At 43.8% G+C, this 25,000-nt stretch overlaps 1 protein-coding gene across 1 annotated transcript in view; it reads left to right on the forward strand.

Moving 5' to 3' along the window:
* Positions 1–25,000, forward strand: part of adgrb2 (adhesion G protein-coupled receptor B2) — a gene marked incomplete at both ends in the record, with an annotated part of 148,294 nt that overhangs the window by 79,351 nt on the left and 43,943 nt on the right. Inside the window, one exon of the mRNA XM_080531106.1 lies at positions 13,032–13,158. Coding sequence (XP_080387232.1) covers positions 13,032–13,158 — 127 coding nt within the window. The remainder of the gene's footprint in view (positions 1–13,031; positions 13,159–25,000) is intronic.

The following is a 25,000-nucleotide window of genomic DNA, read 5'->3' on the forward strand; positions in this document are numbered from 1 at the left end:
GGTTTAATTGATTAATCAGCTGTGCGGTAAACCGTTGGAACACACAGTGCACAGCTGATTAATCAATTAAACCAATAGAGTGAGACAGGATATGTTCATACCAGTTGCCTTTCAGGAAGTAGTGAGATCGTGCACCTAGCCTATTGCAAAACAAGTCCACCCTTGGATATGCCTGATCAGGAGGCCGTTCCTACGAAGGCGATTAAATCCGATCCGGGTTTAAATCCGATCCGGGTGCTAATTTCAGCTTGCGTTCGGTTCCATCAATGTAGCTCAAATAATTTGCTGCTTGGTTGCAACCAATCCTTCAGAACAAACAGTCTGTAGCGACCAGGTTTACAGGCGACCAGGTTTACAGGCTTGTTTAGGTCATATGTGCGTCAAAAATGTCTCACAGACGGAAACTACATCCCGAACGACAGTTCCGTCAAGTGTCTTTTAGGAAATATTAGTTCCCACTTTTTATGAGATAGATAGATACTGTAGATAGTTTGATTGTGTGATAGATAGATAATTTGATATTTTGAAAGTGTGAGAGATAGATAGATAGCCAAATCCAGGGTCCAGTTAGAAGAACATCATTTACTAGTCAGAAAGGCTTCAAACACCATTGTAATCGTGTCAGTTCTTGTAAATTAGCCTACGCCATCATTTTATAGACTACATACTTTTTTAGATTAGATTTTAGATTAGATTCAGACAACGAAATGCTGTAAAAAGTGTGTCAGAAGAGGGATTTGAACCACCGTCTTAAAATGACGATTTATACCATGGCAGCAGGTAATACCACTATGCCATCATGACGATATGACTGTATGTAGCCTGCTTCAGTAATGAATATTCATTCATTAAAATAACAATAAGTAGGGGCTAGTATGACCTACACATTTAATCGGTCAGCAATTTCTTGCCAAACCATTTCCCTCGCCTTGTTAGGGTTAGGGTTATTTTTCGTCTTCATAAAGATCAATAAGTAGGACTTCTGCGCAATAAGTAGGACCGCTGCGGAGTGTAGTATCTTCATTTCGACAATCAGCTCTTCGGGGCTCTTTATGTCTGTGAGCACGCGCCCAAATCAAGGATTTCTAAACTGGTGTTCTGTGAACACTGATGACACAAGGCTGATCCTCGTTCGAGGAATCACTTGAGGCTTGAATCCCAATCACGAGTTGCCTGAACAAGGCTTTTCTTTTAATCGCTGATATACTAATCCAACGTATGTGGAATAGCCCCCATGTCAGGTGGACTGAGAAGTTAACCAATGGTGAGCCTGAAAAGGGTCCATCCCATACACAGGTTTTTGGCATACAGACACAGCAAAAGTAGTGTAACAGGAGCATACACAGCATTGAATTCTGAAGCATTGAAAGTTACTGAACTGTTATGAATTGCAAATTGCATCACCCTCTCCTCAACTTTAAAAACACATCACCCTCCCCTAGACTGAAATTGGAAATGTATGACCCTCCCCTCCATGTACCCCTCATTCTTCAAATAACAATCAGTCCCTAATGTGTTGTTCTTTTTTTTCTTCTTTTTTTTCTTTTTACATCCAACTCCATTAGATTTTTCTTTCCTTAATGTGCACTAAACAGATTGTATATGTCTAGGCGGTAGAATATGGAGTTATTCTGGTTGCATGTACTGTTCAGTGCAGATGGATGGAGCTATGGATCCGTAATCCTAATTGTAATCCCTTATGGTGAAAGGGGTAAAATTCCAAAGATCCAGACCCTCACCCCTACACTCGCCACACCACACTGAGCCAGAGCAGTGAAGGGAATGAGGAACATGGGTCTGATGCCATGAAGAACATGGGTCTGATGCCCAGGAAGAAAGTGGGTCTAATGCCCTTAATCTGCCATGGTAGTAGTTGGTTTGTGTAGACTGGTTTGTGTTTTCAAATGGACCACAGAGTAGCTGACCAATTATATGAGTTCCCTTTATTTGTTAAACCTGCTAATATCTAGCTAGACCAAAGACACATTTCCTCAAATTAACCAGCCACAGTAGACAATGAGGAAGAAAAGGTCTATTGCCTTTTGTATATGTATACGTATACCATTAATATAATATATAATATATTGTTAATGGTATATTTAGCCGCCAGATTTTTGCAAGTTCATATTTTGTTGCTTTAGATGTGCTGTATATCAAAATGTTGACAATAATCATAATGATACCATTAGTAATGATGTTTTCCTTGGGGCACGGATGTTGGGTTTCTTACAGAAGGGATTGTAAATGGGGCAACCTCTTTTCTGCCTTGTCTTTTCCCCCTACCCTGTGATATTGTAATAATACATCAGACTTAATGTTGTCAACACAAAATGGGTTTATAAGATTAGTTGTCAACAGCACTTTTTTCATCTGCAAAATTCCCAACGCAGCATTGTAACAGTTCAACACCGAAAGGAACGACACTGTCACAATATCTTTTTTTAAATCCATCCAAAGTCTTCCAGTCCTAACACTGAGACAAGGTATTATTACAGTATTGACCAAAATTGCAACTGTGGGGCCGCAAACCTTCTGCATCAATTGTTACTCTATCTTCCAATCCATTCTTCCCACTGTCTAAACAGTTTTCTTTCTGTCTCTCACCCCCTTGTATCGGTCACTGAGTCGTTCTTGCTTTTTTCATCCCATCCTACCTCTCAGAAATTGCCGTAGTCAGTATTATTTGTATTTGTATGTACGTTCAGTATGGGTGGCAAGAGACAAGCTGTTTTGCGGCATTCTATACTTAACCCACAATATGCATCACTTGGAGTGGAAATGGATTTCACCCACCTCCACCTCCGCCATCTCTTCCATGTGCTTTACCTTCTCTTACTCTTGCATGCGACCGGTGTGTGAGAGCTAGGCGCAGGGAGGGGAGTGGGTGGGTGGAGGCAGAGTGAGGGATGAGGGAGAGGAGGAGGAGGGGAGGAGGGGGATGGATGAGGCTGCTCCACTTTTCCATCTGACAGAGCTGGGAGGGATCAGGGAGCCGCTCGCTCTCTCAGACAGCAGCCCACAGCATGAGTGAGTAGACTTTAGTTTAGATCTGCTACCTCTGCATACCACCCAATGTCGAGGGCAGACTTTAGCTTAGATCTCCTACCTCTGCCCCTGCACCACCACTTTAGCTCAGATCTATAGCACACAGCTGGACTATGGGCAAGAGCAGACGGCAGCTGAGATCCGTTACCACTACGGCACTTCCTGGATGAGAGAAGACTTTAACCTAGATCTGCTAGCCCTGCGCCACTGCATGACCCAGAGTACTGTAGACTTTGATGTCGAAAAAAAGCTAATCACGACTAGACATTATGGGCTTGTAGAGAGTTTAGGATCAGAGTTGTCCAACACTTCAAACAGGGAGTTGTTGCAATTAGAGTAGGGTAGATCTCCTTAACGAGGGAAAGTAGTTTCAGTTAGAGTGTCTTGGCCCGATGGCTTGTATAATGTAGAGCTGACTGACATTATTATGTACATAGAGGTTGAGATAGAAGAGCACATAGGACTGCATGGGCAGGGATAGAGTTCACTGGATGCTGCTTCTCCGCGTGTACTGGCTGTGGGACCCAGATACTCTACGCTACAGCATGGACGAATAGAGTTGCGTTTGGAGTTGTGTACGTTTTTTGTGTAGAGTTTGGATGAGCGCAACCTGTATTAGCTCCTGAATAGAGTTTGGGATATAGCTCCGTCGCTGGACGTGTTGAGTTACAGGGGTGAGTAACTACTCTTTCTGAGAGATTCACTATCTTCGTACAGAGAGCCCAGGAGCACAAAATAACCTTATTTGCATTTTTATGACTTTTGACTTTTTGTTGTGTAGCTAGGTTGGATTCACTGCTCTGTTACAGACGGTACATGATAGCATGACTCGGTGAGAGGTTGAGAGAGTATGCAGGAACACCGTCGTTCATATACATAGTATAATACCAGTAACTGACTAGCTTCACCAAATCTACAGCTGTAGTTTACTAGATTGTTACAGTATCATAGGTTACTTAGTATCGACATGGTGGATTGTTTAAAAAAAAGAAGAAAAGAAAAAGAAGGCTATATATGGCAGAAACACACTACACCACACTCTCCGGTCAGATGGCACTCCAGGAAGAGGCTTAATCCGGCTAAAGAGGCTTACAAATTAGCCAACGGCAGCAGAGCATAGGGCCGGAGCAGAGGTCAGCGACAAAGCATGCTTGCACAAGAGACTTGGAGCAAGCGACAGGGAGGGCGAACTTGTGTGAAATGCCAACATGACATCACTTCCAAGAAAGAGATGGAGGTTAGACAGTGTTGTCACCCTTTTTCTTGAGGAGAGGCAGTATATCTGTACTGAGAAACAAACTGAATGTCCCAGTCAATGGAAAACTGAAAACACCATTGAGATAGATGACTCCAATAATAGTTCCTGGCATCTTTGGTGACATAACTACCTGCTAATCCTTCCTCATGTCATTCAACAGCAGACCACCACAACTACTGAGTCATACACGGGGATTGTTTCGAGGTCAACTACAATATATTATTATTATTATTATTATTGATTTGTACCTGTGTCAATACAGAGATATTTTTTAAAACACACATTTAAAACTTACCACAACAGTGTCAGTGTATATATGTTATAAATCACTCAATCAATGACATAATGTGTGGACACTGGATATCCTGGTTGGCCTACATGTATGTTTATAAGAGCACTAACATCTGTTAGTGGTTCTTTCTGCTGTGGTTTCCTATGGCTTTAAGATTAAGTGTCAGTGATTGACAGGACAGTGATCCCTCATCATGGGTTCATTCAGTATAGGATGGAGAGTGGTGACAGGCTTTTCCATGATGTGCTGTCAGTCTTAATGATATCTAGGTCATGGGTTTGCATGAGCTGTCAGCTGTGTGTCTGTGTGTGTGTGTGTGTGTGTGTGTGTGTGTGTGTGTGCGCGTGCGTTCGTGTGTTGCTATGTGGATGCATTTTCATGTGCATGTATGTGTCTGTGTGTCTGCATCTGAAAGGTACTTTCTGAGATGTGAGGAGATTTGTGTCATCAGAAGATTTGTTCCAGTGACTTATCTCCACACTAAGTCACATCCCCCAAACTCTGGTCCAGACAAGCACCTTGGAACGCACACACACACACACACACACACACACACACACACACACACACACACACACACACACACACACACACACTACAGCTACGGTACTCACTTAGGGACCAAGGCTATCTGGTTCACCATCATGTCACATCAGGATGGGCTTTGTTCTGTCCAAACCGTGCTCTGACTGTAGTTATCTGAGGTCTAGCCAAACTAACTCTCCACCTATGTTCTGTGGGTGTGTATGGATGTATCGATTCATGTTACCAATGACAATGCACTGAATGAAGAAATACTTTTGTGTCCGATTTCAAATCAAGTTCAGCAAAGAAAGGTGTTTCTGAATACTTAGGTTCAATGCATGATTCAGATTATAGTCCCAAAACCTTCCTCAGAACATAACACCTGAAGATCAGACACTCTTTTGCTTCAGCATAGAATATATTGTTGTTTCGTCTCAGTGTTTGAGACATCAACAGGAGTCTGATGCGAGGCCACATGGGGTAATGCCTCAGTGTGTTCTACATCAGACGTCCTTGTCATACTTTGCCGAATGCTTGCTGTAGGATCGTACACCTCGTATGCTGACAAACCTGACATTCAGTATAAATATGGACTTAGCCTGTACCCACGGGTGTACCTCTCTCTCCTTCCCATGGCTCCTTAGTTCTCTCCTCTCACACACACCCTTCTTCTTCCCCTCTACCGTCAACTTAAAGTATGTCATCCCTCTTTACCTGTACTTGCCAAACTTGCCATACTCTCACCTGTATCCCTGTATCTCCGTCATTCCTTCCACCTTTCCTTTGGAATGTCTAATCACCCCGTTCCCTGTTCCTTATAACCAGATTGCCCTTCCCTCCACTCTACCTATCATTGGATTAGCTCCACACGCCGCCCATGCTTCCTTGTTTGTTTGCATGTGTGGCTGTGTGTGGGAGAGGGGTGTTTATTTGTGCAATTCTATTTCAAGACCAAAGCCTCTTTGATGAAAGCCATCTTGGCGACACCTCTTTGGGCGCTTATTTTGAATATGCCGACCAAATGCTGCTTTTTAGACAGGTCGCCTATCAGAGGGCAGGTCACAGAATTCCACAAAAACTCCCCTCACACCAACATTATTTGTGACACATTCTAATGCTTTGGTCCTCATGTCGGGATCCGATGTAATGATCAGACCTTTCTTTCGAAAAATGTGAATACATTTCCGCGTTGTTAAAAATCAATGTCACAAATGTTTTGTGAGCTTGCTAACAATGTAAAGTAGTGTTGTAGTTAACTAGGTAGCAGTGGGGATTACTCACTGAATCCTTTGCCTTGCAGTATTCTGGCTTGACTAGCAAGTTTGTGTTGTGATTCTTGAAACGTAGTTCCGTGTTTCAAAAGAAAAGTCACAACATTTTGATTGGTTGCCGACATGCGGACCAAATGATCAGACTGTGTCACATATGGATTAACAACTGTTCTTTTAGGTTTTCCATGTAACTGAAGTGTGTAGAAACTTTTTCATTTAATCATGAAAAGTTATTATAATATAATGAACTTTATGTTGCTCTTTCCTAGCCTTCCTAGTCTCCCGCTCTAGTCGTAACACAGGTTCCCACGGAAACTGTGTTAGATCCTAGCAACGCAAACCTAGCAACAACAACTGTCAGTAATGCTAATCTAAAACTGTGTGGGCTGGCGTGGTAACACACGGGCCTGGTGCCAACCCTCCCTGCCAACCCGTTGTAAATCAGGCGAGTGGCACATCTCTAGTATATACAATCTGCTTAGACTGATAGGCCATGACCAGCTGAACTCCCCTTCAGTCCTCTTGTACCATATGAAACACTCCCCTACCCTTCAGCCCTACTGTACCATATGAAACACTCCCCTACCCTTCAGCCCTACTGTACCATATGAAACACTCCCCTACCCTTCAGCCCTACTGTACCATATGAAACACTCCCCTACCCTTCAGTCCTACTGTACCATTATGAAACACTCCCCTCACCCTTCAGCCCTACTGTACCATATGAAAAACATTGTTTAGGTGCAACTTCACCTTTAAATTAACCATCTCATAGTGGTAGCTTCCAGACATTTTCATCTCCAAAAGGGAAAATGAAAAGTAGGTTCAGTGTCCATTGAAGCTTTACATATCAGCTAACAAACATATTGATTGTGTGGCATTTTACTCATACTCACCAGCTAAATCAAAACGGCTCAATAGTCATTTGAAGATTCACTTCAAACTTGAGCTGAAATAAAACCATAGGCAAGCTTTATTGGTGAGAAAAAACAAACAGGGGCAAACGTGAATGTTATCTTAATTGATAAACTAAACCAAAGAGGGTCATAAATCAATTAAAGATTAACGTCCCAGCTATCACAGCGGGGTCAGGGTAAGTCTGTATAATTGTGTGCCCTCCCTCTGTGAGCTATCAGACAGCTCTTCTGTAAGTGAGAGATACTGTAAATGGGGTGTTGATGCTCTAATCTGGATCACTAACTCAGACCACCCATCACACTACAGCACACTGGGACTGTGTGTGTGTGTGTGTGTGTGTGTGTGTGTGTGTGTGTGTGTGTGTGTGTGTGTGTGTGTGTGTGTGGTGTGTGTGTGTGTGTGTGTGTGTGTGTGTGTGTGTGTGTGCGCGCGCGTGTGTGCGTGTGTGCGCGTGTGTGTGTGTGTGTGCGCATGTGTGCGTGTGTGCATGTGTGCGTGTGTGTGTGTGTGTGTGTGTGTGCGCGCATGTGTGCGTGTGTGCATGTGTGCGTGTGTGTGTGTGTGTGTGTGTGTGTGTGCGCGTGTGTGTGTGACAACAAGAAAAACGTGGTTAGGCATACTCAACCCAATTCGGGGGTGAGCCCAGCAACAATCATTTTTCTCTCCATCTGTCCTTTCTGTAAACATATAATTTATGCATGTACTCTGATATGTCCAGATGGTAGCATATGAGGATGCATCCAATGAAAATGAGATTGTGTCTGAACACACTTGTATGAGTACACACGTGAGGCGTAGTAACTAATTATGACATATGGGATGCAGAAATGAGACTGAGGTTCCTGTTCTGAGCCAGTAGTAACTAATAAATCACAGTGTGTTCATTGATGCCGCACACACACTGTATCCACTCCACAGCCCTCTCTCTCTCTCTCTCTCTCTCTCTCTCTCTCTCTCTCTCTCTCTCTCTCTCTCTCTCTCTCTCTCTCTTTCTCTCTCATCACATCACACACACACACACTCACTCACTCACTGACACAACTTACAACTCACATCCATGTGTAAAGGGGCATTCATACACACGAATTTGGTTATGCAACCAAATGTATATTGTGCCATGTGTACTACACGTATGCTCAAACAAACACACACACACACACACACACACACACACACACACACACAATGATGATATTGACAAACTTTATTCACCCTTGGCACTAAATGAGTTAAAGTGTCTGTACAGTATGTGCAGTTGAAGGTCAGTGAGAGATTGCTCTCACATTGCGTTATGCAAGGACACGGTGGAGCAGTATGACATGAGTGATGATTTATGATGTGTAAAGTGAATGGTGTCTTAACTGTGTTTGACTTTTTGGAGTGAGTTATGACCCTCTGGTGGTCAGTAGAACATCTAAGGACAACGGGTCTGTCCTTCCCTCCCTATATTTTTGTTGGAGGTTGATCTTAAGTAGTCTGCATGCATTGTTTTTTTTTGTTGCATAATAGTAAGAAGACAATCTCATTGCCTTTGCACATGTCTGGGACAATTGTCATTGATAATCACTGTTTACATGTGAATCTGGGCCCTGTGTGTTTACAGTATGTGTCTATGGAGCTGTGGAATCTTAGTGGAATATGTCCATTTCCAGATGATAATCTCTCCTGCTCAGATTTTACAGTGGTTTGTCCGTCTGTCTGTCTGTGCAGCAGAATTAAGCCATGTGGCCCCAAACCCTTCCCTCACTATTGAGTGTGTTACACCTCTACCACCTCTACCAGGAATGCTTGGGTTTGGGCTGTGTTACACCTCTACCACCTCTACCAGGAGGGCTTGGGTTTGGGCTGTGTTCCAACTCTACCATCCCTACCAGGAATGCTTGGGTTTGGGCTGTGTTCCAACTCTACCACCTCTACCAGGAGGGCTTGGCTTTGGGCTGTGTTCCAACTCTACCACCTTTACCAAGAAGGTTTGGCTTTGGGCTTTGTTCCAACTCTACCACCTCTACCAGGAGGGCTTGGCTTTGGGCTTTGTTCCAACTCTACCACCCTTACCAAGAAGGTTTGGTTTCGGGCTGTGTTCCAACTCTACCACCCCTACCAAGAAGGCGTTGGGCTGTGTTCCAATTATATCACCCCCCACTGAGAAGGCATTACAAAGCATCAAGACCTGATTCAGAAATAGAGTTAAGCCTTGCGCCCCTGGGGCAACATCATTGCTAGAAACAAATCAACATAGGGATGGATTGGCATTTATGTCATGCAAAGGAAGTGTAAGCAAACCCTTCATACAGTTGGACCCTCTGCTAATACACACATCACACACATATCACACACATTCCTCTCACCCACTATCAGTCGTTGTAGGTGCTTATTCTTATTATCAGTGAGAGGGGTTAATGGAACATTGAGGGTGAGCTGTAATGAACAAATACACACTTCTGCTACAGCTGCAATTATTTACCAATTAACCTTTAAACAAACCACCAAGAGAGATTAAAAACCCACTGCGATTGAATGCTGTATTTACTTTCAGTGGGAGACTTGGAGCACAATGGTGACCCCCCTACGTGGCAGGGAGGAGAGGGAACTGAAGGGGAATTAGGGGATGTCTATTATAACAGTTGAAACGGCACTTCTGGCAGTAAGGATGAATGGTGCAATATGAGCAATGGTGTTCATGACTCTGGTTAACATGATATTGACTATTTGATTTGAATCACAGCTCGCTTTGCTTGATTAACATTCCACAGTTGGAGCACTGCCAGTGTTAGGACCATTCATACAGTACATACATGCATACACACATATACAATCATACATAAATACACACCAATGAGCCTATTCAAGTGAAATTTGCACCAGACTTTGGTATCAACTCAAACAATCCAGACAAACAATCTAAACATTAAAGTCCATATGTAAATAAAGTTATGTGTAATAAAGTGGAATGAAACAGTAAAAAAGTATTGAACACACTAACTGAAATTCAATTTACTGGACACAATGTTGATGCGTTCAATACTTATTTCCCCTACTGTACATACATGCGTACACACATACTGTACATACATACATTCATTCATTCATTCCATGCATTACAATCAGCCCATCTTCTGATTTCTGCCACCACCAGCCTCTCCTGATACATACATACATACATACATACATACATACATACATACATACATACTTGCATGCATGCATGCATACATACATACATCAGCCCGTCTGATTTCGGCCACCACCAGCCTCTCCTACATACATACTGTGGCATCCCTCTCACTGAGACCGGGGACACGAGCCAGAGACGACACAAAACAGGAGTGAATGAATGAATGAATGGTCTTTATTGTCATTAATACAGTACAGGTACCATACAACGAAATTTAGGAGGGGGGGCTCCCCTGGTGCTTGAAAAAAAGACTAAAAACAAGAGAGCCAAAGGTAAAACAAAAAAGAGAAAAAGAGCTGGTTGACATAAATAAAGGCTATGTACACTATCTACTATACAATAAAACACTGTGCTGTACACTATGCTATGCTATAAATATCCTACCTTTTTCCTATATCTGAACCTTATGTACACATGGGTTGTCTAATTGCACATAATATTTGTTGCACATTCATTAAAGTGTCGCCGTAGCAGGTTTAGAATGAAGGAGGAACAGTTAGCCACTCTAGGTGTATTTTATTAACTAAAAAAGAACAAGGGCAATAAGGCCAGCTTAAGGGTTCTCGCCGGGGGGGGGGGCATAATCCAATAAAGGTTCTTCCTCTAGGGGCGCACATCAGGTTGCCGTCTGGCCCGGGGTGGCTCGGTGGCTTCTGTTTGACCCAGTCTCTGCTGGCTCTATCTCTTGTGCTGCCGGGGGTCTCTCCCACCGTCACTGGACCTCGGTCTGGCAGCAGAACAGAACAATTAATAACATTAATAACATTAAACATAGATTGCCGTAGTCCAGCTCTCACCCCAACATGCGTGCTTCTGCCTCGGCCGCTCCCGCTGTCTGCTGGTTTCTGCCTTCTTTATGTCTCCTGTGAGTTGGTGAACACTGCAGCTCTGCTAATTAGGGGGGTGCAGGGCAGCTGTGAATAGCTAAGGGGTTTCCCTGCATCTCCTCTGCCCAGGGGCTGGAATGGGCGCTGTCCATGGTGCTGAGTTTTACCCTAGGTCGCAGTCAAGAGAGGGATGCCACAATACATACATACATACATACATGCATACATACATACATGCATACATACATACATACTGTAACGATCCTGTATGGGGCCCGTTAACAGCTCCACCAAGGGAGTTAACTCTCTTGGTCTAATGGTTAGCGCGGCCGTCGGTTATGTGGGAGGTCGGGGTTCGACTCCCGCATGGGGCGAGTTACACTAGAAGATTCCCGTTCGCTACACTGGTGTCAGAAGTGGGATGGAAGGAAGGCCATCGGAGAGGCGTGTCCACGTGAGGGACTTGACATAGTGAAGCGTGAGGGCACGCTCTCCCGAACGGTGAGGATAGTGTAACGATCCTGTATGGGGCCCGTTAACAGCTCCACCAAGGGAGTTAACTCTCTTGGTCTAATGGTTAGCGCGGCCGTCGGTTATGTGGGAGGTCGGGGTTCGACTCCCGCATGGGGCGAGTTACACTAGAAGATTCCCGTTCGCTACAATACATACATACATACATGCATACATACAGTACATACATACATACATACAACAGTTAAATGAAGGTTCATATGCTTGCCATACCTCTTCTCACAGGCTCGTACTGCAGTGTTAGGAGTGTTGCAGCCTGGGTAGAGCATATGGTTGGTGTGTTGTGGTGACTAAGTGGCTGCAAGGGGGCTGGTAATTAGTTCAATTAGACCCTCTGAATGCTCTTATTGACTGGCCTCAACATCAAACGTTTCATCAGAGAATTTAAAAGGCATTACCCACAGAGAAGAGGCACTGCTAACACTACCCCACAGTGGACAGGGGGTCGAAACAAAGGGAGATACACAAATAATTGGAGGATGACCATATTATGTAACATAATATGAATAAAAGCAGTAAGGGGGAGGAAGGTAAAGTGAGCGAATGACATGTGATGGTTGTGTTGTTATGGCTGTGATGGAAATTGCTGAACTAAGTTTGGCAGCAGAAATGTAACCATTTATGGTCACGAACGGTGATGTGGTGTTGCTTTAAAGAAGCTTATTGTGTTCAGTCACAGGAGTGTCAACACTGCTGCGTCCCATGACTAGTTCTCCTACTGAGGAACTGGATACAAGTATAACTGAAACTGGTCAAGTTTAGATCTCCTACGGCGATCGGACGTTTTCTCTGTGCACAAATAAAGAAGGTTGCTCTGCTATACACTCTAGTGGAATCTTTGTTCAGTGTTAGAATACAACGATACTTACAATTCCCATAACATGGCTTAGTGTGATGATGTACAAATACATGAGATACTGTACTGAAACACGGGATGAAGGAAGAATCGAGATGGAAGGAAAGAGTGAGATAAGGAAGGCCTTGGTTGCCATAGAGGTGTCAGAGTAGTCACAATACAGCCCAAGGATGAATGGGATAATTGCTCTCTCTGTCTCTCTCTTTCTGTCTTTGTGTGTGTGTGTGTGTGTGTGTGTGTGTGTGTGTATGTGTATGTGTACGTGTACTGTATGTGCTGGTGTGTGTGTGTGTCTCTCACTCATTGTGCCTCCACTGTCTCCCTGACTTCCAGGGAAGCTGGTGCTGAAAATTGGAACACAGAGGGCTGCCAAACACTGTCGTCTGCGGCTGTCCACACCAAATGCCTGTGCAGCAGGATTTCCACCTACGCTGTGCTAGCGCAGCAAGCTAAAGACCCGGTGAGTCACATTCCCTATTCTACTCTATGATACCGGTGCTAAAAAGCTAATGCGAACTCGATCCAACAAGCTAACAGGCTAGGATACATTAGAACACTGTCAAAATCAGCTTTATGTTTGCAGTCAATTCATAGGACAGAATATAGACGATACAGGATGCAAGACCCTTTTGGTTATGACCACTTTTAGTATTCACAGTCTATGTCTTTTTGAATCTTTTATTCTATAGAGAGAAGAGCTTTATGCATTTTCCGTGGATAATTGAAATGCATTAGTGAGCATGTTCTCTGTCCTACGTGGGGTGGTCGGTATATGTCTGCAGATTAATAGTCTGTGTAGATGAAGACAGCAATATCATGGTTCGATGGACTGCATTTGGAACCAATCAGTGTTTCAATGCAGATTGTGTTACAATGAGGTTACAACAAATCTTCAGACACTGATATTCAGTGTAGTTTGTGTGGTTACTGCTGAGAGAAGGAGACATGCTACATCTCGTTATTTGATAAGGGGAGAGCTACAGCAGTTAGGGAGCTCATAAACTGATAGTTTATGTTGAGTCCGACCATACGTGGGCGACTGAGAAAAGAAGACGGAGCGTAGAGAGTTGGGAGGTGCAACTCTACTCAGAGTGACTGCATTCAGAGTTACCTAAGCATTTTGACATTCTGTGGACATAGGTATTGTTACATACTATATGTGCTTGTGTGTGAAAATAATGCAAGGTTGTGTGCATGTCTTGAGGTGTGTGGTGCATTAGTATACGTGTATGTATGCATGTTAACATACATGGGTGTTTGTGTGTGTGTGAGTGTGTGTGTGCGTGCGTGTGTGCGTGCATGCGTGCGTGTGTGTGTGTGTGATTTAGCCTCCAGCGTGTGTACTGCGCTCTATGTTTATAAGTAGTGTATGGCTTGTGGTGTTGTAGTGACGTGAGTAGAGCTGGGGCTTTTAGTCGTCCCGGGTAATGCCTGTTCTGATCATTGTATTGACCCACTCTACTGTTCCACTAATGAAAGGGCTTAGGTTTGACTATCTGCTCTTGTCCTAGTAGCCTTCTTTCATTACTCTCTGTCTATTTACCCTATACTAACCATCTATCGTCATCCTCTCTACCTTTCTCTCTCTTTCTCTCTATCATCCCCACTACCCCGTCACCTGTAAACCATTTAAAAATGCTGTATCAGACATCTGTAACCCAATCGAAAGACTAAGCAAAAACAAACTTTTTTTCTGTAAAGGTGTACTTTCTGTGTGTGCAGCCTACTGTACCATCTCTTCATTTGAATTTGAGTGTGTAAGATTAGTTCAGCACCGCAGCTCCTACAGCTTATCTACGCCTACCTCGTTTGGTGCAGACTGATGGAACCTTATGCTATGTCGGGATCATTTGGACAGGTGTGAACACTTTATCAAGAACTTGGATGCACACCAAACAAGCCAGACCGTTGGGTGAGGGTTGTCTTGGTCCTTTTCCAAGTGATCCGCGGTGCGGTTCTTTGCAAGTGAGAACACAATCTGACTCGGTCAGGCCTTTTTCCAAGGAAAATAACACCGACACGCAATGAGTTATGAGTTACTGCAGACATGTGTTGTTGTGAGTAGGTGACAGACATGGAGCAGACATGGAGCTGACAGACATGGAGAACATACAGTATCTGTTGGCAACTTGTTTATGATGAATGTGGTAAAGCAGCAGAGTATTTACTGTACACAGCCTAGGCAGGTGCTGGCCCGTATACTGGGTTGTTTCTTAAATGGATTTGTGGCTAATGAAAAAATAAAAACAAGATCACATCTTGCAATGTTTTAGAACAACCCAGAAGATTATCATAACAACCTGCGTGATCACATGGCAGTTGATTGCAAGTTAGGTTCGCTAGAGATTTTACAATGTACACAGCAAAGACCTAGGTTCTGGGCCCTGGACAGTCTGGACGGATTGATGGCAGCTGCTGGATTGAAAAAAAATCAGGTGTAGTGCTGAGGCACAAATGTGTACATTTCAAGCCTGCAAACTGCGACACTTTAAATGAATGTGCAATAACACTATGTGCAATATGACAACCCTAGTCGTTTTATCTGTACAGTATAGTATAGTGGATAGTGTACATAGCCTTTATTTATGTAAACCAGCTCCTTTCCCTTCTTTTTTTTTCTTTTTTTTTTTTCTTTCCTAGCACCAGGGGAGCCCCCCCTCCCAAATTTCGTTGTTTGGTACCTGTACTATAGCAATGACAATAAAGACCATTCATTCATTCATTCATTCATTCATTCATTCATTCATTCATTCATTCAATGTGAAACCTAACCGAACCAAATAAAAACACGCAACAAAGTAATAATTTCAACCCTGATTCGGGCAGAAGCAATAAAACCAAAACCAGGTGTAAAAGAACTAACATGTTTTAGCTTGGTGCAGGGACTGCTGACCTACATTGAGTCTCTCACTCTTTCTCTCATGTTGTCTCACCTATCCCCACACCATCTAACATCACACCCACCACTCTACGTCTTCCTTCCACTATCATTCTTCATCCCCGTCTGCTTTTCTCCCCCGTTCTCGTTTTCTTGCTCCCCTCCTCTATATTTGTCTGTCTCTCCCCTATCTCCAGTTTACCTCCTCAACACCTATACAGTACCTTTCACTCTATCCCTTTCTCCATTTGACCCCTCTCCCTCTCCTACTCTCCTACCCAGTTGTCAGTAGACCTGACCCAATTTGTTTTAGCTTGTTTTGTTTTGGTTTTGTTTAGTTTTTTTGCTTGCTTGCTTTTTTTGCTTTCTAATGCTCATAGAATGATTATGGCATGGATTGAATGCTCAAAGATGTACATATATTGCCTCACGGATGAGGAATTCTGGGAGAAAGACCTCAGTCAATCAAGGACCCCAATTGAAATAAGCCAGTGGCTTTCTTGGGTTTTTATCCTGTTAGTTGACCTTGTATGTAATATGTACTGTCATGTACCTACTTCTGCAAATCTTCTAATAAAGTTTTCAATCAATCAATCAAGTCAGGTCACAGATGTCAGAGAGAGATGGGGTGATTAGAGAGAGAGGGTAACATAATGTATGTAAAATGTAGCATAAATAGAGAATTATAAGAGAGCCAACATGGAGGTATGAGGAAAGAGAAAACTAAAGTGGTGAAAGGGAAAAGCTCTTCAGCACTGGTAGAGAGAGAGAGAGAGAGAGAGAGAGAGAGAGAGAGAGATAATTAGTATAAAGCAACAAGGTCGTCAATTGTAAGGCTGTCTCAATATTTTGTAAGTCTGTGTGGAAAACGGTTCAAAGGGTCAACTGTTGCACAGTTGATCACACACAAATTCTGCCATAAATGTTGCATCCTAAATCTTCTTTGATACTCTCTCCCCATTAACACCTCCGAGTCTGTATACAAATGTGATTTCCCTCTTTCTCTAAAGGAGAGAAATAATTATCATGTCACATGGTCAAAGCAATTCCCATTAGTGAGAGGAAACGTCCCTAATTGGTCTGACCTAAAAGCAACCTTTGTCAATCCAACACCTCAGTCCACATCTCCCTGACCCTATTCTAATATGGAATGTTATCGACAGGTTTCCGGTTCCCAGCATGTGGGAACCAGTGGAAAGGGCAGGAATGGGCAGGAATAAATATCTGGTGACATTTGTGAAATGTGTTAGCCATTAGAGATCCGTCATTCAGCCCCATTACACCATTAGCCTAGCTCGGAGGCCCAGAGGGTAAGGGTCAGTGTGCTTGCGTCAGTGACTCTTACTCACAAGCTAGTCTATGGGGAGTGAGTACACCGTCTGCTATCAGAGCTCCAAAGTCACCCCAGTGGAGGAGAGGGGACTAGGGTGTACTGTATTTACTTACAGGGAAGTATTGTGTTCCCTTGCAATAGGTGTAGCTGCTTACACATACATAGGTGTACATACTTTGTGTGTGTGTGTGTGTGTGTGAGAGAGAGAGAGAGAGAGAGAGAGAGAGAGAGAGAGAGAGAGAGAGAGAGAGAGAGAGACTGATATGTCTGATATGTCTGGAACTAATATTAATCGTACTCTATATCTTGCTAACTCGTACAGTATAAAGGTTCTAATGGATAAATAAGTCAGCTCAGTTATGGCTGTGTCCATGTTTATTTGTGTGGTTCCATCTGTGGAGTGTTCACATTCATTCACACCCAGTGTGGGTCTTGGAGCTGAGCTCAGTATCAGCAGCCCAGTTCTTAGAGCTTATCATGGGCAACAGAGCTGGGGACAGGCGGGTGGAGGATTAACCTCCATGTTTAATAGAAAAGGAAGGGAGGGCGAGAGGGATGGAGGGAGGAATGTAGGGATTTAGAGGCACTGCTGCCATTATAGGCTGTTTACAGTGGAGGGAGAGATCGCCAGCTAATCCTGTTTACTTCCTACAGCTGGGGAGAGAGGCCAGGGCAATGGCGTGTGTGTGTGTGTGTGTGTGTGTGTGTGTGTGTGTGTGTGCGTGTGTGTGTGTGTGTGTGTGCGCGCGTGTGTGTGTGCGCGTGACTGCGTGCGTACCTGCGTGCGTGCCTGCGTGTGTGTGCATGTGAGTGTTCAGTTGAGGAGCTGGTAGTATCGGCCAGGTTGGCAGAACGGTGGAGTTGCATCATTTTGCAACTCTCACATCTAGTGCGGCCAGTGTAGGTTCCCTGTTTGAGCCCTTGCAGATGTTACCAACTGTATTGCTATGATGCTTGCTTTGGGACTACAACTCCCAGGGTCATACAAAGGGTACTGTATCCTATCTTCAATAGGATGATCATGGTAGTTGGAGTTTCTACGACGATTTCGGTGCCTGCGTCTCCTAAAGCAGATAGGAAAAAAGGCTAGGCCTCAACATCTGAAACACGAAGGCTAAGGCAGCCATGTTAGCACATACAGTAGACAATATAAGCTGATGATAGTCATCAACATTGTTCATAAGTCAATGGAATTGTATACCCTGCGTTCACTAACTCGAAGTCTCAGAGTGCTCGATGGCTCTCTGAAAAGAAATACTCTCAATGTGTGTGTTGTGCCATCCATCTCTGCCCTCTGTGAACTCTCTCTCTCCCTCTCCCTCTCCCTCTCCCTCTCCCTCTCCCTCTTCCTGACTGAGTGATTCCCCTAATGCTGATGACCACACTCCCTCCCTCCTTGCTCTTTGCTCCTCGCTCCTCAATCTATTACCACGGAGATGCTGTAGGGATTAATAAGGCAGTACGACGTATAGATAGCACACAGAGCAACAGACACGAAAGAGAGGGATCAGGCAAAGAATGACAAAAAACGAAGGGAGTGTTGAAAGTGGGCCTGCCCTTCTTAGCATTTGAATGGCAGAAGCATTAAAATGTGTGTGTGCGTGCGTGCGTGCGTGCATGCGTGCGTGCTCATCGCCAGCCAGTCACGGAACCCAAGGCAGATTCCCAGACAATTCAGATCCCCAGATACTGTCGGAGACACACACACACACACACACTAGGGTTGAGCAGTATACCGGTACCCCGCGGGATTTGAAACCGCTGTGGTGTGCTTTCTTAACACCATCTATGAAATGTATGCTCCATTATCGGCCAAACTAAGAACTTTCATTAACATGTTATTTTTAACATAAGTAATATGTATTTGATATGGTTTATATATATGTATATTTAACTATATGTAACAGCGCTGAGGAACCAGAGGGAGAGATGCATAGATTATTTTTTTCTCTTTCAGCTGAGAGCACGGTAGGGGAGGCGCAGGTGTAATTCACGCACTTCACACCCACATAGAGCACACATGAGAGGGAGAGATATCTGTTCTTTTTTTCTCTTCTTCTTGGTAACGGCTGTTGTTGGGTTTTGTTGCCAAGACAGCACCAGTCACCTACAGAGCTAGAAATAGTGCTTGCTTTCCAGCGAATTGTGCCCTTTTGCTAGATAACTTGAGAAAGTGGAGACGATGGTATAGCCGTCAATGCAGAAGTAAAGAATTGAGCTTTTCAATGTTAAATAAATGAAGCAAAGACGGCCCCTGTATACCCCGGGATGGTATAAATGTGTGAAAAAATGTATACCACCGTAACGCGCGCACACACACGCACACACACGCACACACACACACACACACACACACACACACACACAGTTAAAAGCTGAGCCATACTCCCGAGGACTGTGCTGCCCTGCATGTTAAGAGTCTCCGTGGCAGTTTGAAGGACAACCACTGTCCTCTTGGGAGTGTGTGTGAGCGTGCGCGCACATACGTGCGTATTTAACGCTGTTCATCCAGGTTGTGTGTGCCTGTATGCTGACCGTATGCTCTTTCCAGCACCACTCATCACAGCACCGATACATACAGAACCTTATGACAACATCCTTAGAACATTCCCCTAACCCTCCATCAGTAGTGTAAATCTGTTAGCGGTTTTGTGCTAAAGGGGCTTGGACCACACTGCAGACTGCAGAGTGCCGTATGGTTGGGTAGTACCTTGGGTCCTGGTGATGGATTGGGTACTAGCCAGGAGCTCTGCATGGACGCACTAGAGGCTCCCCTTACTAAACATGCATCTTCTAACAGCCTCCGGTGGGAGTGGATGTATTCACCTTGGTGCCGGAGCTTTCTCCTCTCCTTAGATTCTGTTTGCTTCTACTTTACATATTCAGATTGGTTTTCTACTGAGCTTTCAGTGGTATCACTGGAAATACCATCTAATCTGATTGGCCATAATATGGCATTGACAAACCGTAGGCTACACCAGCAGACCTTCTTGTTTGATTAGCAAACAGTCACGGTTTTGGAACTCAGTTTTCCTAAATGTAATGTGACGCGCGTCAATTTGTTTAATGTTTTGGCAGTCATTGGAACGTTCGAATCATTTTCGCTTTCTGTATTTTCCTAGAATTGGAATGGAATTAGGGCCAGCTCTGCTGCTTATATCATCTCTTGGCAAAACCAGGTGAGGTTTTTAGCCCGTTGGCTGCTTTCAGTAACATGGCGACCACACCGCTGCCTCCCTGAGAGGGACTGTGTGTGTGTGGCGGCTGTGATGGCACAGGAGTTTGAAGGACAAAATATGATGTCATGGGGGTGAGAGTGGGTAAGTGGACCGTATGCTGAGAGGGCACCGAGGTGTATTCTGGGTAAATGAGACAGGTCCAGGTGGTGACGGACACACACAGACACAGAGACGTACGCACACGCACGCACACACACGCACGCACGCGGAGAAAAAGAAAAGTGACCGAAATGGTGTGAGAGAGAGCTCTCAAGTGTACCGTAGGAGAGAATTGACTTGAGGGAGTGTCACACATGAGCGCGACATCTTCTCGGGCCAAGATGGAGTGGAGGGAAAGCGGGGTGGAGGTTCTTAGAAGAAGAGTGAGGAAAATATTCCGAAAGAGGTACAGAGAGAGAGAGAGGAAGGAAACGGAAATGGAAGAAAAAGGCGCAAATGTAAAAAGAGGAAAGTGGAGAGAGTGAGCGTGGTAGCGAGTGATACAGAGAGTCAAACGAGAGTAAAGTGAGTTATGGTGGTGGTGTTGTGCAGTGAGACAGGATAAGTAGGTTAAACTTCCTGAGCTGGAAATAGATCCATTGTACATCACATGGGAGCCAGGCAGCCCCAGGGAGGCTGGGGATGGACAGCCCAGGACTCCCGGTGTAATCTGTATGCTATGACATACACACACAGACATGCACACGCACGCACACGTGCACCGCACTCCCCTCTCCTCGGCCCTTGCCACATCTGCATCTCCATGTGTATTTAGGCCAGGGATCTGGGTGCCATTGTAGCCCAAAGCTACTGGTGTGTGTGTGTGTGGGTGTGGGTGTGTGCATGCGTGCGTGTGTGTGTGTGTGTGTGTGTGTGTGTGTGTTTGTGTGTGTGTGTGTGTGTGTGTGCATGTGTGTGCATGTGCTTGTGCGCGGGGGGGGCGGGGGGGTGTCTGACTGTGAGCCTTTTTAATAGATGTTTACCCAAACAGGAACAATATAAACACTCCATGTCTAACCTTCCCCATAGAAGTTATAGAAATGTTATCCTTTATTCTTGTTCTTGGTCTTGGCTCCTCTCAGTTTTTCTCTGGTAAATCAAGTGTTCCTTTAGAAAGGAGAATGAGGTACTTATTTCAACCCGAGTCTCTCTCGCTCTGTATTGGTGTGGAGGAGTATTTGCTATTCCATCCCTCTCTCTCGCCACACTGTCCTTCTGATAGGCCAGAAAAACATCACAACACTGAGAGAAATGCTTTGACTCAGCTCTCCTCCTCACCACTGTCTGTGTTTCTCTCACTCTATTTTTCTCTCTCACAAAGCATTGCATACATCAATCAGTTTGTGTGTGTGTGTGTGTGTGTGTGTGTCTGTGTGTGTGTGTGTGTGTGTGTGTGTGTGTGTGTGTGTGTGTGTGTGTGCGTGTGTGATTGAGTGAAAGAGACTGTCGGCCGCTCTAGGAGGTACATTTGGATAAAGTGTCTGACTGAGGATTTAAAAGCTGACTAAACCATTTTGCGACGCCACAGGGAGTATGTCCTCAACACTGCTCAGTGTCTCTTCTCTATCCCTACCTAGGGGAGGGAGAAGGACACATGGAAACACTATGGCCCAGTTCCATATCAACCCCTTTTAGGGGTACATGACAGCAGTGTGCGATTTTCCGTTCTACGTTCTAATGCTTTGACTTTTATTTATTTTTTAATATTTCGAAAAATATTAATACATTTCCGCGTTGTCGAAAATCAATGACACATCGCTAGTCAACTAACACGGCTTGTTTTGTGAGCCTGCTAACAATGTAAAGTAGTGTTCTAGTTAACTAGGTAGCAGTCCAATCCATTTCGCTGCTGTATTTTGGCTTGACTAGCGAGTTTGTGTTGTGATTCTCAACAACGTAGTTTCACCCTTTTCCATAGTTTTGAATAATAAATGTGTGGACTGACGATGTAGCGCAGCCTAACTTATTCTAATAATTATTTAACATAGTTTTATTCTGATAATGATTCCCCCCTCCTCCCAGACTTACAAGGTCACACTATTATTGGATTGGTTGTTTGCGTGCCGGGTGAAGTTAGCTAAACATTTAACCTGCTAGCTAGCAAGAGAAACATAATGTCACTCTCCAAAGGTCTAAAGAGGAAAGTTGACGGTGAAAACAGGGCATTTAAAGAGGAATGGACAGTGAACTATGCGTTCATCCTACCTGGTTTCATCAATGCAAAGCCGTTGTGAGAGACTCACATCTTCCGTGCTCACAATGAATGTTCCCTTCCACCTATACATGCGAGTCGTCCTTTTCGTCAATGAATGTGATAAAGACGGACTAAAGGAATCGATTGGTGCATAAAAACCTTGAGAACTGCCGGATTAAAGTGACGTCCATAATAATAATAAATAATAATAATACATTAGACTTATAGCGCTTTTCTAGACACTCAAAGACGTCCATATCACCAGATAGCCAACAAATAGTGACCGATGGGAGATACCAGTTTTCTCATTAAGTGAGATTTAATAGCCTAATATTATTTTTTCTATTTTTAATGAATGGCTCATTGTAATTATTATCCCTAGTAATGTAGCGTGTTTGCTCTGTCATTAAATGTTTTTCAGGAGCATATAGGCTAAGCGGATTCAGCTTTTTTTTTTTTGCGTCGATTTAGTTGTCAATGTTTTTCATAAAATTAAACTGCATTTGCTTTGTTACTGTTCACATGTGTGGTGCAGTCACATTCACATAGCCTATAAGTAAACTTTAAGTTTGAATTATTTACTGAGCTGGCGTTACTTTTTTCAAACCACACACCGCATGTCGGCTATTTCAGCACCACGCGTTGTCCACCTACTTCTCACTATGAGGGGTTCAGCGTCAGTACACCCCGCTCTGTTACTGTCGCATAGTTGTAGCCAATAAAGGCCTATATGTAGGCTATATAGGCTATTATATATAATTTATATACCTAATACCAACATCAAAATAGATTGTATGCCTCTACAAATCATATTACACCAGGTAAAATCCGTCACAACTTGGAATAAATCCATCGCAATTTGGAATATTTTAGAGCTCCCCCAAAATTTCACAAACCATGTTTCCAGGGGAGCTCATGTCACCACTAGGGGAGCTATAGCTCCCCGAGCTCCCCCTTATTTCGCACCCTGCATGACAGTCAAGACACAAGGCATAATGAATTGTCAGAGACCCCACTGATGCCCTGTCCTGACAAAATTAATTTCCATGGCATCCCATAAAGGATATATTGGTTGTATTGTATGTATCTGAAATGATTGTTAGGCAGTGTGCCTTCATATGCCATATTAAATGGCACAGTGGACACGTGGCACATGCCATATAATCGCAGGTTGGATTACGGCCGTCGATATATCCTGCATGTCATCCCCCTCTTTCTCACCCATCCTTCCTGTCAATACCAATAAAGCAATAAAGCAGAAAAGCCCTAAAAACAAGAAGAAAAAAAAACAAGAACAAAGAAAAAGGCACAGTGGATGTAGTGTATACCGCTCTCAGAAGAACCATGGGGTAGTGGGCGTTTGTAAACAACACACACCACAGCACAGGCAGACGTCCAGGTTGCTGTTCAAGGAACAAGCACAGCATGCATGTGGCGCTTTTTTGTTTGTGTCGTGTTGTGACAGATTTGGCATGTTGACGAGACAACTCCATGTTTATATGAATATATTCATGGCATATTTAGCATTTGTTGTGTCCCCAGGAACATGTCTCATTTGTGGTCTCGCGCTTGTCGTCTAGTGGTTGAACGGAGTAACCGTTGGTTCAACTGTACCTCGTGTTTCAGAAATAATCATAATAATAATGATAATAACTTTATTTGTATAGCGCTTTTCCTGCAAACATTGCAGCTCAAAGTGCTCCAATCATTATAGAATCATCATTTAATGATTTAGTCATTTAAAGGCAATATTAAAAAGATGGGTTTTTAGTCTTGACTTGAACATACTTGCTGAGGTTGCATGCCTAATGTAAACTGGCAGTGCATTCCACAATTTGGGTGCATAAAGAATGAGAATGCAGCCTCACCAAATCTCTTCTTTTGTACATGTGGTACACAGAGAAAACCAGCGTCAGAAGACCTACGAGCTCTATTGGGCTGATATACTAGCAAAAAGTCTTTCAGATATTCTGGTGCTATGCCAGTGAGAGCTTTATAAACAAGCAGAAGGATCTTGAAATCTATTCTGAACTTAACAGGAAGCCAGTGTAGAGTCTTTAAAATAGGAGTTATATGATCGCTTCTGCTTGTTTTGATTAAAACTCTCGCTACTGCATTTTGGACTAATTACAGCTGGCCAAGCTTTCTTCGGAAGACCAGAAAGGAGACTGTTACAATAGAAATGCCACATACAGCACAGTAGACCTGTACCAGATAGTCCAACCTGTTCATGTCCTCACTTGTTACATCATTGCAGTGATGTTGTCCTCCGTAGTTACCTAAGTCATCATTTAGAACATCAGTTCAAGGCCATCTCAGTGTTCAGTGTGTATGTAGACTACACTCTTAAACAGGTACAATACAGTTTAGTGGAATAATCCAACTCTTTCAAATCTTTCATGGAAGAGGCAGACGGACGGGACGAAAAAGCCAAAACAAATACCCGTGCTCACAGCTGCCTTTAAGGTCAGATGCTGTGTGGTTGCGATGAGGATGAAGGGGACAGAAGGGTGGTGTGGTGATCTCTGGTGGGTGACTCAGCTTGTTTAGGCGGGACACTTTTGAACATAGCCGCAGTCAGTCGGAATAGGTCCTCTTAGTTTTCTTCTCTATCTTCCTCCTATTATTATTATTTTTTAAATAAAGCATTTTGACTGCCGATGGCCCCTGGCCAGGGCA

The sequence above is a fragment of the Nansenia antarctica genome (assembly GCF_963989245.1).
Source record: "Nansenia antarctica genome assembly, chromosome: 5".
Classification (NCBI taxonomy): Eukaryota; Metazoa; Chordata; class Actinopteri; order Argentiniformes; family Microstomatidae; genus Nansenia; species Nansenia antarctica.